Below are 24,327 nucleotides of genomic sequence, written 5' to 3'. Positions count from 1 at the left end.
GACTGGTAAGTCAAGGGGTTGGGGAGGGAGCCTTCTACTGTCCTTTTGGCCCCAGAAACTTTGGTGTCTTGGTGGAATTGAGGCTGCTGTCCTCTGGGGACAGAACCAGAGCAATCTACGCTATTCCAGCCATCGCTGATACAATATTACCACACACACACACACACACACACACACACACACACACACACACACACACACACACACTCACCTAGTCACCCCCAACCCAGCCCCTAACACCCTGTAACTTCAGCCCAGTGACTGAAAGGCAGAGTCCTGGGAGCTGTACATTCAGGACCACAGACAGATCCTTTTGCCTTCTTAGTCTAGCCCCTATTGGTTCGGCTGGCCATGTCCCCTGGACAGCGTCTCCTCCCCAACTGGGCGGGGGCTTTAGGGACATGCAGAGATAGCTTTTCCTGAGGCTGGGAAAGGCGAGGGCACTCCTCTCCAGGGCTGGTCCCCACAGCTGAAATAACAGCTATTTTTTGCCATCCGCCCTCACCACCCACCCACCCACCTCCCCACGCTTCTCTCTCTCTCTCTCTCTCTCTCTCTCTCTCTCTCTCTCTCTCTCTCTCTCTCTCTCTCTCTCTCTCTCTCTCTTCTCTCTCTCATACACACACACACACACACACACACACACACACACACAGAAGCGCGCACACGCACGCACACAGTCCGGTTGCCACCTCTCTGATTCTCTTTCGCCTGGATCCTCCCCAGACAGCCAAGCATCCCGGAACCCTCCACTCCCGCCACAGGGGCCATGCCCCACACGGAATCCAGCCCCAAGGCCCGAGAGGAATGAGAGGAGTCCCGGGCACTCTGGGGAGGACCAGGAGATGCTGGCAAGCCTGGTGGAGCCCGCCCCCCTCGGAGGGGAATAGACAAGACGGCGGGCTGGAGAGAGACCATTCCCGGACAGGCAGCACCAGTCCCAGCTTTCCCAAAGCCCCAGGCAAGAGAAGAACCTGCTCATTTGAAAAGCTTGCTCTGGGATCTCCAAGGGTAGCAGCCTGCCCCAGCTGTCTGGCTGTGGGGTAATTCAGCTCCCTCCCATCCCCGCCCCAGACCCCCGCCCTCCAGTTCTTCCCCCACCCCCCAATCTAGCAGCGTACCATGAAGAATTATGAGGATGTGTGACAGAGGTATCCAGATGTTGATCACCACTGTGGGAGCTTTCGCTGCGTTTAGTTTAATGACCATTGCGGTGGGCACAGACTACTGGCTGTATTCCCGAGGCGTATGTAGGACTAAGTCTACAAGTGATAACGAAACCAGTCGGAAGAACGAGGAAGTCATGACCCATTCAGGTCTTTGGAGGACCTGCTGCCTGGAAGGTATTTACATCTTTCCTCACTCTGACTCTCAAGGTTTTCCAAATGCTATCGAGCCAAGGGATGGGGGCAGGGGGTGGAGTGGGAGATGGGAGATGCGGAGAGTGCTTAGTTCAGGGCATTGCTGAGAAGATTTAGGTGTCCAGTACTCAGGCTAACTGAGACCATAGACTCGTAATGGCATCAAGAGATGTGTCGCTGTGTGAGGTAGAGGGAATGGTTTCATGCTGGCCTGGGACTCCACAGTTCTGTAGGTGGCAACGGTGTTTAAGGAAGTCATTTGCCAAAGCCCAGAGCCTTCCAACGTCTTTTAGGCTTCTTAGAGCTTGGGAGGAGGGGGGCACAGAGGGGAAGGGGGAGGTGTTGGCTTCCAAGATTCTCCCTATACTAGTTGCCTTCCGCATTCGCCTGCCAGGAGTTATCCAGAGCAGACATTCTCCTGAAAGCTCACGTTTACATAGCGCTTCACAATTTGTGAAGTGCCTTCCTCTCGATAGCCTTGGGGTGCAGGCAGAGTCTCAGAGAGGGAAGTAACTTGCCCAAGGTCACAGGACTAATAAGTGGTCAACTGGGCACACTAAACTAAGACTTCTCACCCCAAGTCTAACATGCTTTGCATTGCACCATACTGGGTGCAAGGAATGACAGGGACAGTTTTCTATCCTTTTATACATCTCTCACCAGAAATCTTAACTAGTCTAGATTTTTCCAAAGTGGGTCCCTTTTGTTGACCCCCTAGTCCCTCCCAATATTCACATATCCTCCCCCCTTCAAAAACATACACTATCATGGTAACTTACACTCCTACTAAACCCAGGCATAGATACACACACACAAACACACACGCACACGCACACATTAGCTAAGGAAAACTTCATTGTCTTTCCCCCTATTTCACATCAGGTATCTCCCACCCACTGCCACGTCAAAGGAAGCCAAAACCTCAGCATTTAGTCTGACAACTCCCAGGAAACCATCTATTGCCAAAAAGAAGAGTTTTTTTCTTCCCTCAAATCCTACACTCACTCACACACACACACACACACACACACACACACACACACACACACACACACTGGAGATGTATTTTCCTTATGGCTCTCCCTCTGATTAATGGGGTACCTTTTAGGTAGTAAGTTGCCTGTCACTGGAAGCTAACGCATGGCCACTTGTTGGGTACGTCATCTGGAGAACGAATGCTTTGTGTATGGTTGATTTAGAAGGTCTGTGAGGTCACTTCTGTGATTCTGTGATTCTATGATTCTACGATTCTAATATTTTATGATTCTAAAATTCAGTGATTATATGATTTTAATATTCCATGTATCTAAAATGTGATGATTCTAAGGCACCATGACTGATTCCTCAAGATGCAGCAGCATTGCAACTGGTTTTTCTAAGTCAAAATTTGTCTTTGGCTTAAATTAGGAGGGTATCTTCCAAATTGTAATTAAGACTATAAGGCCAAATACTTGCCTTTCCCAGAGGTATTTGTTTGGCTGTGGTAGTAGGTCCTGGTTAATCTTGTTATAAAACTTGTTCTAACTATAGAAAAAGAGGTTTTAAGGAGATAGTGCAGTGTACAAATGCCAGTAGAAGCTGTTAGGCAGATCGTGTAGAAAATAAAAGCTCTTAAGGGATCAAGGAATGGAGGAAGTTGATCAAAATGGAAGGCCAAGATTGAGATTCCCTTGGACTCACTGATGAATCTTTGAACAACCTGAAGCAACAGCTATGGTGATGGGCACACCTGAAGAAGCCCCTGAAACTGGAGCCCAGAGAGGTTACCTCCCCTTTCTGGACCTCTGTTTTCATCTTCAAAATGAGGGGATGGGGGTAAATGACTGCTAAGGTCTAATTTCAACTCTGACATTCTATGTTCTATATGTGCAAAGATCCCTTCTGGGTCCAACGTTCAGCGTGATGCGTTCTAAAGTGCCTTCAACTTCTAGCAGTCAATGTTTAAGGTCCCTCCTATATCTAACATCTTTTGAGTCTATGAAAACCAGTCTCTTCTTCCCCTCTATCCATGCATTTTCTATGCTGATTTTTCAATGACTGGCATTTACCCACTAACAGAAAAATGTCTGCACTGCTGTTTGTGTGTAACTTACCAATAGTGATGAATAAAAACCTCAAACCAAGTGAGTGATTAATAAGGCAGGGAAAAAGACAACTGTTTCAGAATACTGATGAGAGTCCAACATGGCAATTGTGCTGCTCTTACTGAGTATAAAAGCTTTATGAATGACTTGGAAGAGAGGTTAGTTAAAGTAACACAATTTTTCAGAGTTCCATCAATGGGAAAAGAGATCAGGAACATCAAATATAAAGCTGCAGGAATCTGAGAAATCCATCAAGTCCAAATTCCTCATTTTACAAATGAAGAAATTGAGACCCAGAAAGGAAGTGATTTGCCCAAAGTCTTGCATCAAGTTAGTAGCAGAGTCAGGTATTCTGACTTGAAATTTTTCCATTATATGATACCACTGCTGCACAGAAGCAGAATATCAAAACTGGAAGTAATCTTAGGGATCCCCAGAGTCAACCCCCCCCCCCCACACACACACCTAGTCATTTTATAAATGAAGAAACTAAAGCCAAAAATGGGTAGTGATTTGCCCAAGGTCATCATATAGACATTTAATAACAGCATAATTCTAAAATCTAGTTCTTTTGCCTTCTAATCCAGCATTCTTTCTACTATTCCACATGGCAAGATGACCCCTACCCACCTTCTTATTATCACCCCACCCCTCGACAACTTTAAAGACCTATATACACACTAGCTATTGTTTTTAATGGTGTACATCTCACACACTAATTGGAAAAATGTCTTTGTGCAAATGCCTCAGTAGCTAGTGCTATGACTTCACTTGCCAGTGTAATATTACATCATCTCTCAGCCTTCTTCCCATAGTCCTGACACCATGGAAAACTGTTGTCCTGATTGTTGATTGTAGCACAGCTAAAATTACTTCAGTCTTCAATACTACAAATTTGCAGTTTGTGAGGCTGCAGCTGTGGAAAAGTCAGTTGAGAAGCAATTTGGTGTAATGGAAGCAATGCTGAACTGGGAGCCAGGACACCCAGATCCCATTTCTGTCACCACAATCTCAGTTTCCATATCTTTTAAATGAGGAGGTAGTCTTCTTCTAGTTCTGATGTTTGATGTGCTTTGTTCCAAAGTCTCTACCAAAACTTATCCTGTTCTAACATTCTATGGTTTCCCTCCCACATCTGATACCCTATTTTTTATTTTCTAATATTTTGTTGCACCAACATTCTACATCCTAAGGTCCCTTGCTGCCTTCATATATTAGTGTCACACAAAGCTCTGACGTCATCCACTTTTTCATCCGAATGGTAGCATATAATTCCATATCAATTTTTCCTCTAAATATGAGCAAAGCAAAGGACACAGTGATTGGTTAGTGTAGTCACTCACATTAGAGAATTTTTGCCTGCCCATTGACTGAAGCTTCAAAATGTATTGCTGCTAGGGCACCAGGCTAAGAATTCCTACCAGGGTCTCTAGCAGTACAATGGAATTAGGTATGGTTTGCCGCAGCTGCATGCAATGCTCCTGGAATGGGGGAAGAAGGCAGGATCAGCCCCTGCTACTAAAATAGTGACTTGCCCACAGAAACTGCTCACAACCACAATGGAACACGCTAATGCTATTTTCTCAATCCAGCTGCTGCCAAAGAGACCCCGCTTGGACACCTCCTTAGCTTCCCCAATATTTTCCCTAAGTTAACTGGGGCCTCTTCCCCTCTCCCATTATTTTCAGCTTCCAGACAATAGAAACAAGAGTTTTCTTTTATATAGCACTTTGTGGTTCAAAATAACTCTACACACATCATTTCACTGGATCTTCACAATGATCTGGTGAGTAAGAGTGAGGCAGTCAACAGGCAATTTATGAAGCACTTACTATGTATAAGGCATTGTGCTAATCGGTAGGGATACAGAGAAAGGAAAAAATCAGTCACTTCCCACAGGAAGCTCACACTCCAATGGGAGAGAAAACATGCAAATAAGTAAATACACAAATGGTATATATAATAATATATACACATGTGTATATGTATAATGTGTTATACAGATAGCCAGGTGGCACATATTATATATTCAAGCACATATATTATAATATGAATATATACATAATACCCACAGGCATAGCATATATATCCATATTCTATATAATATGTATATGCACACATTTATATATGTCTATGTGCATCGTGTATGGGAAAAATTTATGGGTAATCTCAGAGGGAAGACAGACAAGGGTAGTGTATTATTCTCCCCACTTTATGGATAAGGAAACTGAGACTCAGAAAACTGGAGTGGCTAGCCCATAGCCACAAATCCGGAAAGTAAAAGTGATATCACTTAAAACAACATTACCTAGCCTAGTATTCTTTTCATTACACTGAGTTTCCTCCTAAAAGATGCTCATGTTCACCTAGGCAAAGCCCTGGACTATAACCAAGTCATTCATACTTTCTGTCTTGGCATTTTAGGAGAAATGAGAAAAAGAAAAACATGGATGATTCAACTTGTCTCCTAAGACTGGTAAACTATCTTAAGAAAGCCAATTTCAGTCATTATCAACTTTGGATCAAGCTGATATTTGGACCCAAGATATTCTTTAATGTATCCACTTTTCCAGACACTATATAGCAGGGGTTCTGGACCCATTTCATAGATCCTTTAGCAGTATGATGAAGCCTATGGACTCTTTAGGGGAAAAAAAGTTTTTAAATGTGTAGAAGCAAATATATAGGGCCACAAGGGAAACCAATCATATTGAAAAAAAATTGTAATTGTTTCTCACTCAAGTAGGCAGACTCCCTGAAATCTATCCATGCACAGGTCCATGGACTCCACATTACACCATAGCAATGTTTTCCTTTGGAGAATGTGAGAACATTCCTTCACCACCAATAACAACATTCCCATTCTGATACCAATTCTTCCTAGTTAAATAGATCCTTGATAGTAGGTTTAAGAACTTAACAAGAAAATTCCATTTTGTAGCAGTGATATAAAATTCAGAAACCCATCTAAACAAGTATTCATGTATTTATTTAATAAGAATCAATTAGTTACCTACCCTGTGCTAGGCTCTTGACACAAAACACAAAAATTAAAATCATCCCTGGCTTCAAGGAACTTGCAATCAACTGGGGGAGGGGGTGGAACAGGGAATACTGTATATACATAGGTAAATGCAAAATATGTACAACATAAGGAAATAGGTCTAGCAGCTGGAAGAGAACAGGAAAGACCTTAGGCAGAAGGTGTTGGACTGAGTTTTGAAGGAAATGGAATTTTATAAGCTAGAGGGGTAATGAATGCTAGGCATGGAGAATTGTTATACAAAGGCAGGAAATTAAATGTTTTGTATGGGGAACAGGAAATAGACTACTTTAGTTGTAACACAATGTGTGAAATTGGCATAATGTATGCTGAAGCCAATTTGTAAAGGATTTTTAAGGGCCAAAGAGAGGAGATTTTCTTGGTTTTGACCTGGATTGAGAGCACTGTAGTCTTTTTTTTATGATAATTATTGCTATCTCCATGGTCCTTTATGGTTTGCCTGTTCCTCAAAACAACCCCGTGAGACTGATGTTGCAAATGTCATTTCTCCACATTTTATACATGAAGGAATTAAGGCTCAGAAGGGAAAAGTGACTTCCCCAAGATCACACAGCTTGCAAGTGTCTGAACTAGGATTTGAACAGAAGTGTTCTGATGCTATGGTGGTAGTAAGATGGCATAATGGATAGAGTGCTGGGTCTGGAGTAGGGAAGACTCATTTTTGTGTGTTCAAATCTTGCTCCAGACACTTACTAGCTATGTGACCCTATGAGTCAAGTCACTTTTGCCTCAGTTTCCTCATCTGTAAAATGAGCTGGAGAAGGAAATGGTGGATCACTAGTATCTTTTGCCAAGAAAATCCCTGAGGGAATCATAAAGAGTCAGACACAACTAAAACAACTGAAGAACAACAACATTCTGATTCTATATGCAGCAGCTCATCTACTGAACCATAAAACATCTTCCCAAATCTATCTGCCAGCAGCATGCAGGGACACAGCACAGAAAAGGGAGTAAGGGAGTAAAAGACAGAAACTGACACCTTTAAGCAATGCTACTTTGGAAGACTTCAGCAGCATAACAGCATTGGTGATTGAGAAAGGGACCCTTGGTCATCTGCCATAGCAAACTGGGGATCCAAGCAATGTGAATATCAGCGACATTTGAGAGGGGCCTTCATCATAGGGTGCTGACTCAGTCACAGATTCCTAAGTTCTCTCCCCTATGTCTGACTTTCTTTGACACCCCAAGGGATTTATTCAGCTCAATTGAACACCCAGAGGATGCGTCCAGTGGCTGTGTTCCCTATGGGGAGTAGCGTTGTCACTGTTTGTTAGAAACTGGGAGATCAGGTGACATGGAGACAGGGGCAACACAAGCACCAGAGGAAAGGTCACCGATTAAGGGAGTACCCACAGCTCAGCTACATGCTGCATGTCTATCTGATACATCTGACTGAGACCTTCCCTTCTCTCCTAGGGTGGTTCCTCCAGTGGAGTCCCAAGTCTTTTATAATGTCTAGTTGATATTTGAGATGCTCTTGAAAGCTACTCTTTGCCATTCTCCAATCAGATGAGTGAGCAGCTGGCTCTCTATGCTCACCTCCAACACAGACCTTAGGTTAAAGGGTGGGGAACCTGTGGCCTGCAGATTACATGTGACCCTCTAGGTCCTCAAGTGTGGTCCTTTGACTGAATCCAAACTTCACTCAGGGGTGGGGGACCTGCCACCTCCATGTGGCCTCAAGGTGGCAGGTTCCCCACCCCTGACCTCAGCTCTTACCAGAAGCCTTAGTTCATAATGACCACAGAATAAAATATGGATTTTTTTAGTCTGGCATTCAAGCTCTCTATAGTCTTACTCCAGCTGACTTTTCTAGATATATTCCGCACGACTTGCCCTTTATAACTCCATGCTCTCATCAAACCAAACTATTCCTTGTTTCCTGTGTCATCTTGCTCTCCTTCTCCCGACTCCATCTGTCTGCACACTATCTCCCATTCTGGGAAGAGACATTCCCCAAACTCCAGTTTCTACTCATTGAAATCATCGTCTTTCTTCAGATGCACCACCTCTGCCATGAAGTCTTCCTTCATCTTCCTTATTCAGCCCTCACTAGAATTGATCTCTTTATCCCTGAATTTCTTTTCTGTTTTGGTTTGAGCTCTCTTATGTACTAAATTGTAACATAGTAACATGGGCATACTTTAGTCCCTTCCCTGATCCATATTAAGAGAGGGATTTTTTAATTCAGCATAGGACCTTGTTCACCAAACATACAATAAACTTTTTTTGCTGTTCTCACCTCCATCAAAGACTTTGATGGCTCTTGTGTCAGGTACTTTCCCTACCTGTACCTCCTTATTCATCCTTCCCTTTTCCATATGTAATGCATGTCTGTGCTGAATCAAGTTTTCAGCCTGAAGTCTCACAAAGACCATTTCATATTCATTGTCATCAATCACAACATTTTCATACTGCCTCGTGGTCATTTCAAGAATAATCATAATAGGTTACATTTCTATTATGCCTTTACAAAGTACTTTCACATCTATAACTTGATTTGATCCTGTGAGATTTTTAACTATCCTTCAAAGCTCTGCTACAATGCTGCCTCCACTAGGAATTTTTTCTGATTGCTCTGAATGGTTTTCACCCTCAAGTCTCTCTCAGCACGTTGTTTGTTACTTTTCCTATTCCCTCAGCATGTAATTTTGCATAATAGCTATCTGTGTTCATGTCTTGTACTTCTATTAGTCTGTAAGTTTTACAAAGGCAGGGAATAAATATATTAGTTAAATTTTAAATCTCCTCCATATATGTTAAGAGCTTAACATATGCTTGTTTAATTTAGATGTGCTATATACCCAATGAACAAACAAGGAAAATGAGGTTAAGAGAAATGAAATGAATTGGTTGCTCAGTTATCAAGGGGCAGAGCCAATATTTGAAACTAAGTCTTTAGATCCAAGTCCTTAATTCTTTTCATGGCCCCCCTCCCTCTCTCTTCCTCAGAACAAATTTTCCCAAGATAATCTAAGTAGGAGTACCCTCATCCCTATAAAGTTTCCCTAGATGAGGGAAGATTGTGTTACCATCAGGCAAAAAAAAAAAATAGTGTTTTTAGTCTCCATCTCTATAACTCCAAAGAGTTTCAGTTTGCCAGATGAAGTAAATAGGGAAATGTACTATTTGATTGGATTCTACTCCAGATGCAAACATGAGCTCATAAAAACAGCCAGAGTAGGTTCTGATGGCTTTTCAAAGCCCTTTCTGTTTGGTTCTCTACAGGGTATCTGCAGAGTCATCATGCCACAAGGTGGGAAAATCCAGATGTAGCACTGAAAATGACTTGGCAAATGACCAAGAATATTAGCTCTCACCATTTTTACAGTACTTTAAAGGTTTATAAACACGTACCATACAATAAGCCTATGAGATAAGCAGTATAAGTACTTTTAATTCTCATTTTATAGACACAGAAATTGAGAACTCAGGTTTAATGACTTGTCCAAGATCACTTAGCTTTTGACTCCAGAATCAAAATCATTTTCACTAACACCATGCCACCTAGATGAGACAGCAGCAGTCCTGAGTCCTAGTTTTGGGTATGTCACTGACCAGCTTTACAGCCTTGGAATTTTATGACATGATGTCAAAGATTCCTCTGGTATTTTAGCGTCCTCAGGTTCCTTGTATTGATTGAAATAAGCCAGAACTTTATAACAGGCATGCAGAGTTGTTTGCAGGTTGTCTCCCCTATTCCATTAGACCACGAGCTCTTTGAGAGCAGGAATTATATTTTTGCCTTTTTTGTGTGTCCACAACATTTAGTTGAGTGCCTGGCACATGGTAGGCACTTACTAAATGTTAGTTGACTAACAATCAATCCTATCCACAGTAGCTCATATTTTTATAGCACCTTAAGGATTGCAAAGTGCTTTATCTCATTTGACCCTGACAATTACCCTATGAGGTAGAAACTGAAGCACATAGTTATTAAGTGACTTCCCCAGTATCTCAGAGCTAGTAAGTATCTGAAACAGGATTTGAGCTTGGGTCTTATTGACTCTAATTCCTTCGCTTTATCCACTACCTCACCTAGCTGTTAACAAATCAGGCAATCGTAGAAAACAATTTGGCATAATGGATAGAATGCTAGACTTGGCATTAGAAAGAACTAGGTTAAAAATGAATGTTAAAAATTGTTTATACACATAATTAGGGAAAAAAATAAAACTAAAAAAAAAAAAAAAAGAGTGAGGAGCACTGGGAAGAAAATAACATTTACTGAAAGGTTGGCCCAAGATGCAGTTCTATCACATCACCACAGGGGCATTTAAGGATGAAGTCTGAAGAAACAAACCATTAAAAAAAAGATCTGTCAATCTGTCAAGATTTCTATTAAAATTGTAATGATAAAAAATCTTATTCTCTATTCAAAAAAGAAAGATCTGTGTTCAAATCCACATACTGACCTTTACTAAGCTTTGTGATCACTGACAAGCCACTTAATCTCTTGAGTCTCAGTTTCCTTGTCTTTAAAAGCAGAGTTTTAACATTTATAGTGTCTTTCTCACTGGAGTTATTGTAAAGCTCAGATAACATGAAGTATGCTAAGTGATTTGTAAACCACAAAACAGTATATAAACATCAGCTCTCATCATTACGGTTCTCTATCATTGGAGGCGGCCAAGGAGAGAGCCAACTCAGGGGGCGTCTTAGAGAAGGGATTCTTAACTTAGGGTCTATGAACTTTTAAAAATAAATGTTGATAATTGAATTTTGATATAATTGGTTTCCTTGGAAACCCTATATCTTTTATTTTATACACCTAAAAATATTCTTCTGAAAAGGAGTCCAGAAGCTTCATCAGATGGCCAAAGGGGTCACAGAAAAAAAGGTGAAGAGCTCCTATTGTAGAGGAATATCCTGCTTCAGATTACAGGAACTAGAGACACTCCCTCGAGGACCAAGTAGACTAAGTTTATATGACAGTCCATGTCAAAATTATTTAAAGTACCTGCTCAATAGCATCTCATTAATGTTCTGGACAGTATATGTTTGAAGGGAAGAAGGAAAGGAAGACAGGTATTTTTATAGTTCCAATTCTATAAGCCTAGAAGCTAAGATACTGAGTAGGAAAGTCTAATTAGGGTTATAGTGAACTAGAAAGATAAACGTAGAATTTTAGCTTTCTACTTCTTAATGTCCTCCCCTCAACCCCTTGCTAGACAATATCCATCCTATGTAAAATCACCATGTCAACTGGTATGAGAATGATGATGGAGGGTAACTAACATTTATATGGCATTTTATGGTTTGCAAAAAACTTTACAAGTATTAGCTCACTTTCCCCTCACGATAACCTTGTGAGGTAAGTGCTATTATTATTCCCATTTTATGGATGAGAAAACTGAGTCATACAGAGATTAAACTTCCTCATCTGTAAAACAGGGATAATAATAGTACCTATCTCCCAGAGTTGTTGTGATGATAAAAGGAGATCTTTATCAAATGCTTTGCAAACCTTAAAGTGATATATAAATGCTAGTTATTACTATTTGCCTAGGGTCAAACAGCTAATAAGTATCTGAGACTGTATTTGAACCCAGGTCTTCCTGACTCTAGGGTTAGCACTCTGTCTGCGATGCCACCAAGCTACCTAATAACATGAAATCAAAGCAACCAGATGAGTTGATCAGATGTTGAGGGTTGTAAGGATACAGTCCTAATCCAGGTTTCTCTGTGAATGTTAGATATAATACAATTGTATAGTTAGGCAAACCAATTGTCAGGAACTTTGATTTGGAAGACCTAGCCTTGGGAAATTATATATTGGGAGAACTACCTAATGTCCAAAGAGTTTGTACCTTAATACCATTGTTTTGTCTTTTCTGATGTTGCAAACACTGGTAAAAAAGGAACCAATTGAATTATTTTTTATCAAAGAATCACAGAATCTCAGAGTTGGAAAGAAACTAAGAGGTCAGTTAGTCAAGGCCATATTTGAGAAGTTCACTTCCCCTTTTTCCTCACAAGTGGTTATCCACTCTCTGCTTAGATGCTTAGGTGAACTTACTATCTAACCAATCACCAAGCATTTCTTGAGCACCTCTTATGTGCCCTCTCCTGATTTCATGTTTTTGCATACACTGTCTTCGCCTGCTAAAATATTTCCCTTTCTTCCAAGAGGAACCACTTCATCCACAAGGCCTTTTTGATGTATCTTCCTTTCACATGTCACAATACTCAATGTATAGTACTGCTTAATAAGATAGAGAACCAGACTAGCAGTCAGAAAAGAACTGATCTCAAGACTTGCCTTGGGTATATATCAGTTTTGTGAGCCAAGCAAACTCATTGAGAGTTCTCAGAACCAAAAAAAAAAAAAAAAACCCTAAGTCTACTTCCCCCCTCCTCTCTCTCCTCAAGGCACTGGCTACATAGAGGTAAACATACAGAAGTGAGAAGCCTTCCTTAAAGGACTTTACGTTCTATTACAGTAACACAATGTGTTCACAGATGGATAAGTGAATGATGTATACAAAATAAATATATAGTGATTGGGAGAAAAGAATTAACAACCCATGAAGGAGGTGGCTATTGATTTGAGCCTGGAAGGTTGCTAAGGGTCTCCAGGGGCAGAAGTGAGAAGGGAGAAATCTGCAAATGTGGAGGACAGCCAATACAATGGTACAGAGAAGGGAAATGGAATTTCACATTTGGGACATAGCAAGGGGGCCAGTATGATTATAGCTTCTAGGGTAAAAAAGAAGAGTAATATGTAAACATCCTAGAAATATAGGTTGGAGCCAGATTATAAGGAAAATTAAATGCCAGTCAGAAGAGTTTGCATTTGGTCATGATGGTAATGGAGATCCAGAGAAGAAAGTGAGGTTGGTGACCTTGCAACCTCCCTAACCCAAACAAAATCAACAGCAGGACAAACACAATTGAGAGCCACTTCAAGCCTCCTTTCATAGAAGTGACATGGTTAGAAATGTGCTTTAGGAATGTTAATTGGTCAGTTCTGTAGAGGATGAAAAGGGGAGAAAATAAATGCTGGATTATCTATTAAGAGTCTATGGAATAAGTGCAACAAGAGGTGGCAAGAGTCTGGTTAAGGTGGTAGCCATGTGAGTTGAAAGAAGAGAATGAATTTAAGAGAAGTAGAATCAACAAAAGTGGGTATCTGATTGGACATACAGAGTGAGAAAGAGAGAGGAGTCACAGGTGACTCCCCTAGGTAGCAAACATGGGTGAATGGAAAATGGCTTGATAAAACAACTCATTCCATTGCACAAACAAACAGTGCTTTCTAAGATCTTACGACTTTACCATTGGCCCTTCTTTTAGGTCCCCCTATTCATGTTGTCTTTCTCGAACAGAATGTCTGCTTCTTGGGGACAGACTTTTGTTTTGTTTTTCCGTCTCTGTCCTCAATAGCTGGCACATAGTCAGAGAGCAAGAAGCATTTTTTTATTCATTTTAGGGCTGCTTCAGTGTTAGAAGTTCTTCCTTGCACTAAAATCAAATCAGACTCCGTGTAACTTCCATACATTAGTTTTAGTTCAACCCTCCAGGGCCAAGCAGAATAAGTCTAATGCCTCTTCCCTGTGACAACCATTCAATTATTTCAAGGGAGAATTTAAGTGTGGGAAATTGAAAGGGGGAGTATGTATGCTAAAGGGTCTGTTCCCTCATTGATGCTTAAGAATTTATGACTTCTTCCTGGATCTAAAGGAAATGGAATTCTAGTCAGAAAATATTCCACTGTATGGTCCACAGTGTGCACTGTACAGCCTTTGAAATGCAAGGAGAAAACCTGGCGAATTACAGCAGCATGCTGCAAAGGGGATAACTGTTCACAGTTGCCATTCTCAGCCTATGCAGATAGTTTCATTAAAAATGCCGGTTCTCAGTCATGCAAATCCACTCAGTGCTGAAGCTTGGTCATTTAGAATCATGTTTAAAACAAAGCATTATGACCTTTTGAAAATTACATGAGAGCAAAACAAATTAGTTGTTTATCAGATTAAAACAACCCCTTGGCAAAAGCATAACTTAGAGTGGGCACTGGTTTGAGGGGTGTATATGTTTTTAATGACTTTTAGTACAAGATGCTAGCTAGCCTTGGGATGCAACTGAATTGCTTGAGGTATTTTGAAACAAAATCAAGTGGTTGTGATGTTAATCGGAATCAAAGGTTTGTTAGGGATCACAGTAACTGGTTCTCCAAAGACCTTTGCTTTACTTTTCTGTGCCCAATGTGTCTTTAACAAAAAGTGGCAGAGTTGAACAGAGAAAAGGACATGGCTGAAATCCTAGTGACCTAGTGGACTCAAGCTGAAACCTTTGAATTAAGCAATCTACTTGTAATGAATTTTTGTTTGGGAGTCCTACTCTTGGAGGGAATACATTCAGGCAATTCAAATTCTAGGTTCTGTTCTTACCCAGGAAGACTGGGTTGGGGCAGTCCCAGAAGACATTTCCAACTAGGTTGGTGGCAATAGGGATACATGCATGGCTTGTACTTCCAAGGGACTTGTATTAGAAATGAAGAAATTTCACTAACCCAAATCAACAAGTTTCTTAAACTCAGTTTGTCCCCTTTGATGAGCCTTACCTTACTAATCTCATGCACATCATCACAGAACCTCCCAGTTGAAAGTTACATAAAAGGGCATCTAGTCCAAACAACATCTGAACAAAGATCTTTTCTACATCATACCCAACAAGTGGTCATCTAGCCCTTTCTTGGATGTTTCCAGTGAGGAGGGATGACTCTTTCTTGTGGCTTGATAGCTCTAGTCATTAGGAAGTTTTTTTTTCCTGACGTCAAATCTTTGTCTCTTTGCAACTTCAACACAAGGCTCCTAGTTCTGCCCTTTGGAGCAAAGCAGAACATACCTTATCTCTCATCCATGTGTCCAACCTCCAGATACTTATAAGAAGATTAGCATGTCTCCATTATCTTCTCTCCTCCAGGTTTACTACATAGCCAGGGCCCTCAGCCAACCCTTATATAACATGAGCTTGGCTCCCTTCACCAGTTTGGTTACCTTCTTCTGGATATCTTTCAGTTTAATCTGTATCATTGCTAAGTTATAGCACCCCTCCACCCCACCCTAATACTCTAGTGACTGTATAAACAAAAGAGAGTAGAGCCTGATGAGCTTTTTTTTTATAGGTAAATTCCACATGTGCTCCTCCTATGTCACAATAGCCTTGGTACAGATCCAAGCTCTGTCATTTACTAGCTGTGTGATCTTAGATAACTGATTTAAGTTCTCTAGGCTTCCATTTGTTCACCTGTAAGATAGAGGAAACAATACATATTCTCTCTACCTCTTGTTCTTGCTGTGAGGATCAAATTAAATAATCGATATAAAATGCTTTTTGACTGTCAAGACCTACAGAAGTGTGAGCTATCATTACCATTGATATTTTTTATCTGGATATCTTTTCTCTCTTCCTAAACTGTAAACTCCTTGAAAGCCCATCTTCTATTTTCCTTGTGTCTTCCCACAAAGCCTAGTTTGATGCTGGGCAGAAAGATGGTGCTCAATGGATGAATGAAACAATGAAGCCAAGGTGTCAAGAGGACATGGATAGACAAATTCAGAGAAAGAAATCTAAGCACATGTATATATATATATATATATATATATATATATATATATATGTGTGTGTGTGTGTGTGTGTGTGTGTGTGTGTGTGTGTGTGTATGTGTATGTTTGTTTGTATGTATGTATGTTTGAACATGGTGATGGGAGGGAAAGGATGGGCCACTTCTTGGAATGTATAACTTTAAAATCAGTCACTGAAGAATTCTATTGTTTTCTGATAATCTCTAATGCAAGACTGGCCATTTTTAAGAATCCAGGTGGAATGATATCATTTTTAAAAGTTTCAAACACATATTCTATGGGGGAAGGGGGAGGGAAGCCAGGTTAGTGAGTCAAGATCTTCATGATGGAAACTTGCTGTTTTCTCTGCTTTCCTTTTCCTGCTTGTGGCAGCTGGTGGCAGAGTGGATTGCATACTGGACCTGGAGTTAGAAAGATGTGAATTCAAATACAGCCTCAGACACTTACTAGCTGTGACCTTGGGCAAGTTACTTAACCTCTGTTTACCTCATTTTTCTCAACTATGAAAATGAGAAAAATAGTAAAACCTACCTCCCAAGGTTGTTGTGAGGAAAAAATGAGATAATATTTATAAATGAGCAAACACTTAGCATGGTACTTGGCACACAGTAGGTGCTTTATAAATATCCATTCCTTGATCTTGTCTTCCTTTTCTTTTTTCATTCCCCAGGGCCCAAAATCACAGAATGTTAGAACTTGAAGAAAGCTATAAGATAGGCTATTTAAGCTGCACATTACCCTAAAATATAGTTTCTGAACACTGGAGCTGGAATGAATAATAGATCACAGCATATTAGACCTAGAATTACAGGATGTTAGAACTATAAGAGATTTTAGAGATCATCTTGGCCAAGACCTTAATTTTACAGATAAGGAAACTGAGACCAAGACAAGTGATAATACAACCAGTAAATGAAAATTCTGAGATTTGAACCTAGACTTGTGACTCAGGGTCCAGTGCCATTTCCAATGTTTATAGTCTCATGGGAGAGCTAAAACATGCAGTAATACTTCAAAACAATAATTGATGGCTTTGACATGGTATTTTGTTGTTAACAAAATACATGCATAACTTATTTCACTTGGACCCCAGAAAATCCTGTGAGCTACATAAGACAGATATTATTATTCTTATTTATAACTAAAGAAGTTGAAAGCTCCAAGAAGGAGCTCAAGGTCATACAGCAAATGAGTGGCAAAGCTAGGATTCGAAATCAGGGCTCCTGAATCTAAATTCAATATTATTTTCCACTCCTCCACAACTTTGGGATGGAAATAGAGATAGATATGGGAAAATTTCATCATGAAGATGGCACCTGAGATGGGCCTTGAAGGAGGAGAAGGAGATTTCAGTCAATATATACATCACATGGAGAAGGCTGGGGTGGGGATAATCCATTACAGGGGTGTGTGGATAGGACACAAAGGACAGCATGAATGAAGTCACAGTGATGAGAGAAAGTCAGATGAGAAACAAGGAATATAAACTTCTTGAGGACAGGCATTGTTTATATTTTTGCCTTTGTATCCTCAGTCCTGGCATTGTATCTGGCACATAGTAGGTTCTTAATAAATATTTGCTGAGTGAATGAAGGGGAGAATATGTAGTCTGATTTGGTTAGAGTATACAGTAGTATAATGCTGCTAGAAAGATTATGGAAAATTTTTAGTTCTAGATTATAATTGGAAGAGACCCTAAGGGATCATCTCTCTCTGAACTGGCTATTTCCTTCTGATTCTCTGCCATCCTTCCTTCTCATCTTCTTCCTTCTCCTTTAGAAATCTTTGCTGCCTTGTCCTCTGGGGCAGAACATCAACACTGAACAGATTTTCTGGTATTTCTTTCTTGAGTTCTATATGGTTCAAGCTATAGCAAGCCATTGTTTCGTCTGAACCAAGATGTAAGGGGGCAAAGCAAAGTTTCATCAGGCATGGAGAGAAAGGCCTTTGATTAAAAGCCATCCTGCCACAAGAAAGCGTGAAGGAGCCTGGGCTATTCGCAGGGTCTTTATTCTCTGTTCCTGAACACTGACAGAGCCCAGGCAAATGCTCAGGCTCTGTACAGAGAACAATGCAGTATTCAAATGTCTTACATGTCAGACACAACAAAGTAACTGAACTGCTACTACTCAGCTTAATGATAGGTGCTGCTACAACTTTATATTCTTGCCATCCAGGCAACTTCTAATTTAAAGAGAATGTACCTTGGGGTATTTTTAAATCATTCATTCTTTCAAGGAACCTGCTGAAGGCTTGCATCCTGTATGGTGTTGGAGTTTTGCACCGTCACTCACATGTGACAAACCCACATCTCAGCATGAGGTTTCTTTTCTTAATTTAACTCAATTTGCTTCAGCAAACATTTATTAAGCATTTACCACATACCAGATACCATCCGAGGTACTGGAGACAAGCAAAAATGAAACAAGTCCTACCCTCAAGAATCTTAAATTCTACTTCTTATACTATTTGGCCTTGAGCATTAGATCCTTTAACCTTGCTTCCATACTGCCTTAGCATTTCAGTGATTTATTCTGACTCTGGCACTTATGAATCAAATGTTCATGGAAAAGTAGCTACCTGTCTCTCTGAGACTCACTTTCCTCGTCTTTAAAATGGGGATAATAATCCTTGCACTACCTACATTACAGAAGTGGTCATGGATGAGAGCCTTGTAAGTTTTAAAGTGTTGTAGAAATTCACATGGGTGAGTGGAGTGGGCTGGCCATACATAAGGCTAAAGCACTTAGATGAAGTGTGGAAAACATCATCGGTGATCTGTTTCTTGTCTCTAAAGCACAGTAACTCTGCTTTTGGTCACAGAACATCAGTTAAATCATCTTACTCAAACTTCTCATTTTACAGAGAAGGCAACTGATGCCAAAAAAAGAGATAATATAATTAGTTCACAAAAAGATTTAGGACCAGAACTCAGTTCTCCTGACTCTCTGTTCAGGGTGTTTTGTACCACCCCTTAGCGGTCACCAATATCTCAATGTCTGGTAGCACTTAAGTGAGTGACTAGATTGTTAAGCTTCCATTAAACTCTATTTAGACATTGCTTTGGAATTGGGAAATCATTTATTGGTGTAAATATAGATTACACTGAAATGCAGCCCTTCCTCATATCTAAAATGAATTCTCTTTAAAGGAATACACACATATACCTACCTATACACATATACAAACATCTACAGAGAGAAAAAAGAAAAGCAGTTAGAGATCATATTTAGATTTTATCCAAAGAAGGTATTTGGAGAAAAGGGAGGGAAATAACACATATGACATATATGCATTCAAAAATTATATGGAGAGAAGTAGGAAAGGGAAAGGAAAAGCGGAAAAGAGAAAGGAAAGAGAGGAAGAAGAGGATAAGAAGGAAGAAGGGGAAAAGGAGAATGAGAGAAGGGAGAAAAGGAGGAAGGGGAGATGGAAGAAGGGAGGTTGAGGGGAAGGAAAGGAAAAGGAAGAGGAGAGGAAGGAAAGAGGTGTGAGAGAAAAGGAAGAAGGGAAAGAGAAAGAGGGAAGTGGGAATCTAGCATTTATATTTATATATCCCTTAAAGGTTATATAGCATTTTGCATACTTTATCCCATTTGATCCTCACATGCATGTACAACTGGTAGTATAAATGTGTCACCTACATGTTTGCGGATAAGAAACTTGAAGCCTATAGAATTCAAATTACTTTCCCAAGACTATACAACCAGGAAGTGCCAGGTCTAGGATTAAAACTCCAGCTTTTTGACTACATATACGGTAGGCAGCCCCCACGAGAGAGTCATGTCCTTAGGCTCTTGCCATATCTGAACTCAGTTTCCTTATTTCTCGGGTTGCCAATCTCATATTTTACCAGATCATTGAGGTCAGAGACTGGTAACAAACTTTTTCAGGGAGAGCTGCTTGCCAGTAGGTGAGTGGGCTAATAGCTCTGCCTTCTCCAATAAAAATAGCTGAGATCCTCAGAGACTTTATAAAGGTGGGTGAGTAGGAAGGAATATCCACCTCCCCTCAAAATAGATCGAAATTAATTCAATAATGCAAATATTTATTAAGCACCTAGTGGGTACAATACAGTGACTGACGCTGAGAATTCCAAAAGCTGAATAATACTCTGGTCAAGTCACTTAACCACTGTCTCAGTTTCCTCATCTGTAAAATTGAGATAATAATATCTTCTGCTTCAAAGGGTTGTTGTGAAGATAAAATGACATAATACCTTTAAAGCATCTTGTGAACCTTAAAGCACTATATGAATACTAGCTATTATTATCCTTGCTCATGGAGCTCACTATCATGTAGGAAAATAAGACACATACAAAGATAAATACAATACAAATAGAACAAATGCACAACAGAAGTAGAAATAAGGGACTTTCTAAGACTTGAGAAAACAGAGTCATTTCTGAATGGATGGACTGGAGAGTTCCCCCATAACTTAGCTCTAAACAAGGCTGGGTTTGACTAGGCAGAATCTAGCTAATGGTTTATATAGGCTAAGGTAACCTAAAGAACATCAAGCCTATCCCTGCTGGCCTTGTGGGTAGCAGACAGTACCAAGCAGGACCACAAAGAGAGCTATGGATAGCATGGTTCAGATAATAGCCATATCAGCCAGCCGGGACCAGAGGGTTAAAGTCAGTAGCATAGGACCAAGGCAAAAGGCAGTCAGATAATCTGCAGTCAGAATGGTCTCAAGCAGGGTGCACTTTCAGGACTAAGGACAGCTCTATGGGAATCCAAGCTGTAATAAAAGTAGCAGGCCTTTATTCAGGTCAGCTCTGTCCCACAGAGCAGAACTGTCAGGGATTAATTGGACCTTGATAGGTCCTGACCTTTTCAAGGCAGGGAATCATGCATCTATCCATCCCCAAACCTTCAATATCCATGCCTAAGGCCAGGGCCATAGCCTCTGGCCAGATTTGAGACTCAGCAGTGAAAGTCAGCTGGGTTGGAGCTCAGAGGCAGGAGATGTCCTAGACTAGGAAGGTAAAGCCCTGACCTCCTCTTCATCAGAACTTCCTGTGCATAGGGTGGGGGATGGCATGGAATAGTCCTGACTGCAGGGACCTAAAACAATCCTCTTTACCATTATCCTCCCTGGGTTGGGAGAGGATATGTTTTTCGCAGATTGATGAAGAGTTCTCAGAAATGGCCTTTGTGGGCATAGCTATTTCAATCAATCAGGTACTGTAACTGCTTGAGATGGATACTTGGATCTGATATGTGGACTCTAAACTCCTCATCACTTCTGCAGAAGAGCAGTGAAAACATGGGCCAAGGATGTAAGTCTTAATGGTGAAATATCACTTAGCTGATGCTTGATGTCATTCAGTCATTTTCAGTAGTATTGACTCTGTGACCTCTTTGGGGAAGTTTTACTATTTCCTTCTCTTACACATTTTTCAGTTGAGAAAACTGAGACAATCAGGATTAAGTGACTTGACCAGAGTTATGCAGCTACTAAGAGTCTGAGACTAGATTTGAACTCAGGTCTTCCTGATTTCAGGTTCAGCACTCCATACATTTTGCCACTAGCTACACTTTGGGTGATATTTACATAATGTTTTAAAGTCTGCAGGATGTTTTAAACATGCTATCACGTTTGATCCTTGCAATAACCCTATAAGGTAGGTCTGTAGGCATTATTAGTATCCATTTTATGGTAAGGGAAGTTAAGATCCAAATAGATTGAGTAATTCACCTAGAGTCACATAGGGAGCGAGTGGAAAATCTTGGATTTTAGACCAGGTTTTCTGTCTCTAACGTTTAGTACTTTTCCGCAGCATATCATACTAACTATACTGCCGAGTCACTCAACTAGTAAGGGACTGAGGCAGGATCTGATGAGTCCAAGGTCACTACACCATTATACTTTTACATATAAAGGTCACAGAATTTATTGTCTGAGTTTGAGAGTAAAGTCCATGGAAGTGGACATCTCTTTTCATCATCAGTTGTACAGGTAAGACGTATTTGGTGTACACCTAGGGGGGCTTCCTGCTGGGTATTTTTAAAAACTTCATCTACCATAAGTGGTAACTAGTATTGTGAGTATGGCAGGGTGTATGAATACAGTTCAACTTCTTATTGAGAATAGGTAGTTTGATAAAGGTGAGAGAGTAACTAACTTGGCACTGGAAGATTTGAGTTTGATTCAAGGTTGCAACAATGATTTATCTGTGCAACCATGGAAAAGTCATTCAACTTTACTACATCTGTTACCCTCATAATGCATTCAGTATCCATCACCCAGTCTTATTGTACAGAAAGACTTTGTAGCTCTTAAAGGTCTATAAGCATACAAATCATTAGTCTCCAAAGATGGAGAGTCATGTATGTGGTTAGAACGTCAGGGACTTTAGAATATAAAATATCAGAACTAGAAGATACCTTAGAGATTATCTACCTCTAATTTTAAGGATGAGGAAAAGGAGACCCAGAGAAGAGAGTAGCTTTCTCATAGTCACAGCTCACTAGTGGTCGAGTTGAAACTAGAACCTGCATCTGTTAACTCATCTTACACAACTCTTCCCCCAGCAACTTCAAACATGTGGTTCCCTTCTATCTTTCCATCAGTATGCAGGGGAGGGGGGAAAGGAAGTGTTGACAGGTGAACCTTGACTTTTAGATTTGATATATTCCAAATCAAACTGGTCATAAAGAGAAGGTAGTTTGGAGTTTTGAAGAGACTTTTCCAAGGTAGAAAATGCCATTAAATTCCCTGTGATAAGCCAAAGCCCAAGGTAATATTACTCCATTTTGGAGAAATGTAATGTCAAGGCAATTGTTGTGGGCATCCCTCAGTATTTTTAGGGCATTTGGAAGGAAGGAGGAGCTTACATGCTAATAGGGTAAATAACACAGAAGTGAATGATGGGCAGAAAGGAATATTTTTGTCTGGGAAGTCCCAGGAATAGTGACTGAAGCAATAGGGCAATTGTTTGACACTCCCTTTCCAAAAGCAATAATAGTGTTGATTTGACTAGAGCTCTCAATGAAAGGGGTGGAAATTGTTTGTGTATGGTAAAGGGTGAGGGAAGAATGATATTCTAGGCAGGATGGGAGATAGCTGAGATAAAGAAATATGGTCCCAGGAAATTCAAAGTTAAGTTCTAAATCACTGCTAAAATAAATGTGAACCATGGCCCATAGGTTTGAGGTAATGACTCAGGAAGTCTTTCTCCTCACTAGGCCAAGGCTTCAGCTTTAGCAAATAAAAATTTTTACTCTAATGATCTCATTAAGCCCCCTGAGAGACTTGACCCACTCAGCTATGGAACTTCTCTCTGGTGGTGAGTTGCCCTGATTGGTGAAAAAGGACAAACTCACATTGTTGACCACATGTAGTGAGACCAGTGGATCATTCTTCAGATCCATGAAGCTATCCATCTCAGACTTCTTACCTGCCACCAAACATGTAACAGAACTCCCATCTTCCTTTTCACTTCTTGCTCTGGGAACTATAATCAAATTAATATTACCATTGTTTCTAGAAAGGACATATTCCCTTATGGCTCTACTAACAACTTTTGTAATTTCTCTGGCCATCAGTCTCCTACATATGCTGTTTCTCCCTATAAGAATGAAAGACTATCTCTCCTTTGCTCTTTTGTGCTTAGCACCTAGTACATTCTTAATGGAGGTGGGGGGAAGAGTGGAGAGAGACCAGACTAGTGATTTCATTTCCAGTGGAGAAACTCTCTCCACCCTGCAGATTGTCACTTACTGTGCAACATTTAATTTTAGAACATTTCTTCATGAACTAAAAGATTAAGTAACTTGGCCAGGGTCCCATAGGAATATATGTCAGAGGGAGGGCTTGAACCTTGGCCTTTCTGACTTCAATCCTGGATCTCCTTCCATTATGCCATGCTGCTCCTCAATAAACATTGCCTTTTAATAAGTGTTTTAATTCAATCAGTTTATTCACCTTATCTTCACAATATCCCTATGGAATAGATCATACAAAAATACAACATCCCCATTTGCAGAGGACTAGGGAGATGAACACAAAGTAACACACCCTACCAGGTAAGTGGAAGAATCAAACTCAATCCTGTATTTTCTGACACTAAGGTGATCATCAGGCATCACCCATCTTTCCCATGAAAGTGTGTGAATGAGACCCTGGAGTTGTATCTATAGTGATCCTATCAGATAAGTGCAGGAGTTGTGCATTATAAAGGGACATTCTCTTCTAATGCCTAGAGGAATTAGACTCA

At 40.5% G+C, this 24,327-nt stretch overlaps 1 protein-coding gene across 1 annotated transcript in view; it reads left to right on the top strand.

Moving 5' to 3' along the window:
* Positions 1 to 490: 490 nt before the first annotated feature.
* The window catches only part of CACNG3 (calcium voltage-gated channel auxiliary subunit gamma 3), a 125,006-nt gene continuing 101,169 nt past the window's right edge, over positions 491 to 24,327 (top strand). The window contains exon 1 of the mRNA XM_072638057.1: positions 491 to 1,343. Within this exon, the coding sequence (XP_072494158.1) occupies positions 1,133 to 1,343 (211 nt within the window). The 5' untranslated portion in view covers positions 491 to 1,132. The remainder of the gene's footprint in view (positions 1,344 to 24,327) is intronic.

Source organism: Notamacropus eugenii, chromosome 1, assembly GCF_028372415.1.
Source record: "Notamacropus eugenii isolate mMacEug1 chromosome 1, mMacEug1.pri_v2, whole genome shotgun sequence".
In the NCBI taxonomy this organism is placed as follows: Eukaryota; Metazoa; Chordata; class Mammalia; order Diprotodontia; family Macropodidae; genus Notamacropus; species Notamacropus eugenii.
The sequence above is the reverse complement of the archived record's forward strand: the minus strand, read 5'-3'. Positions and strand labels throughout refer to the sequence as shown.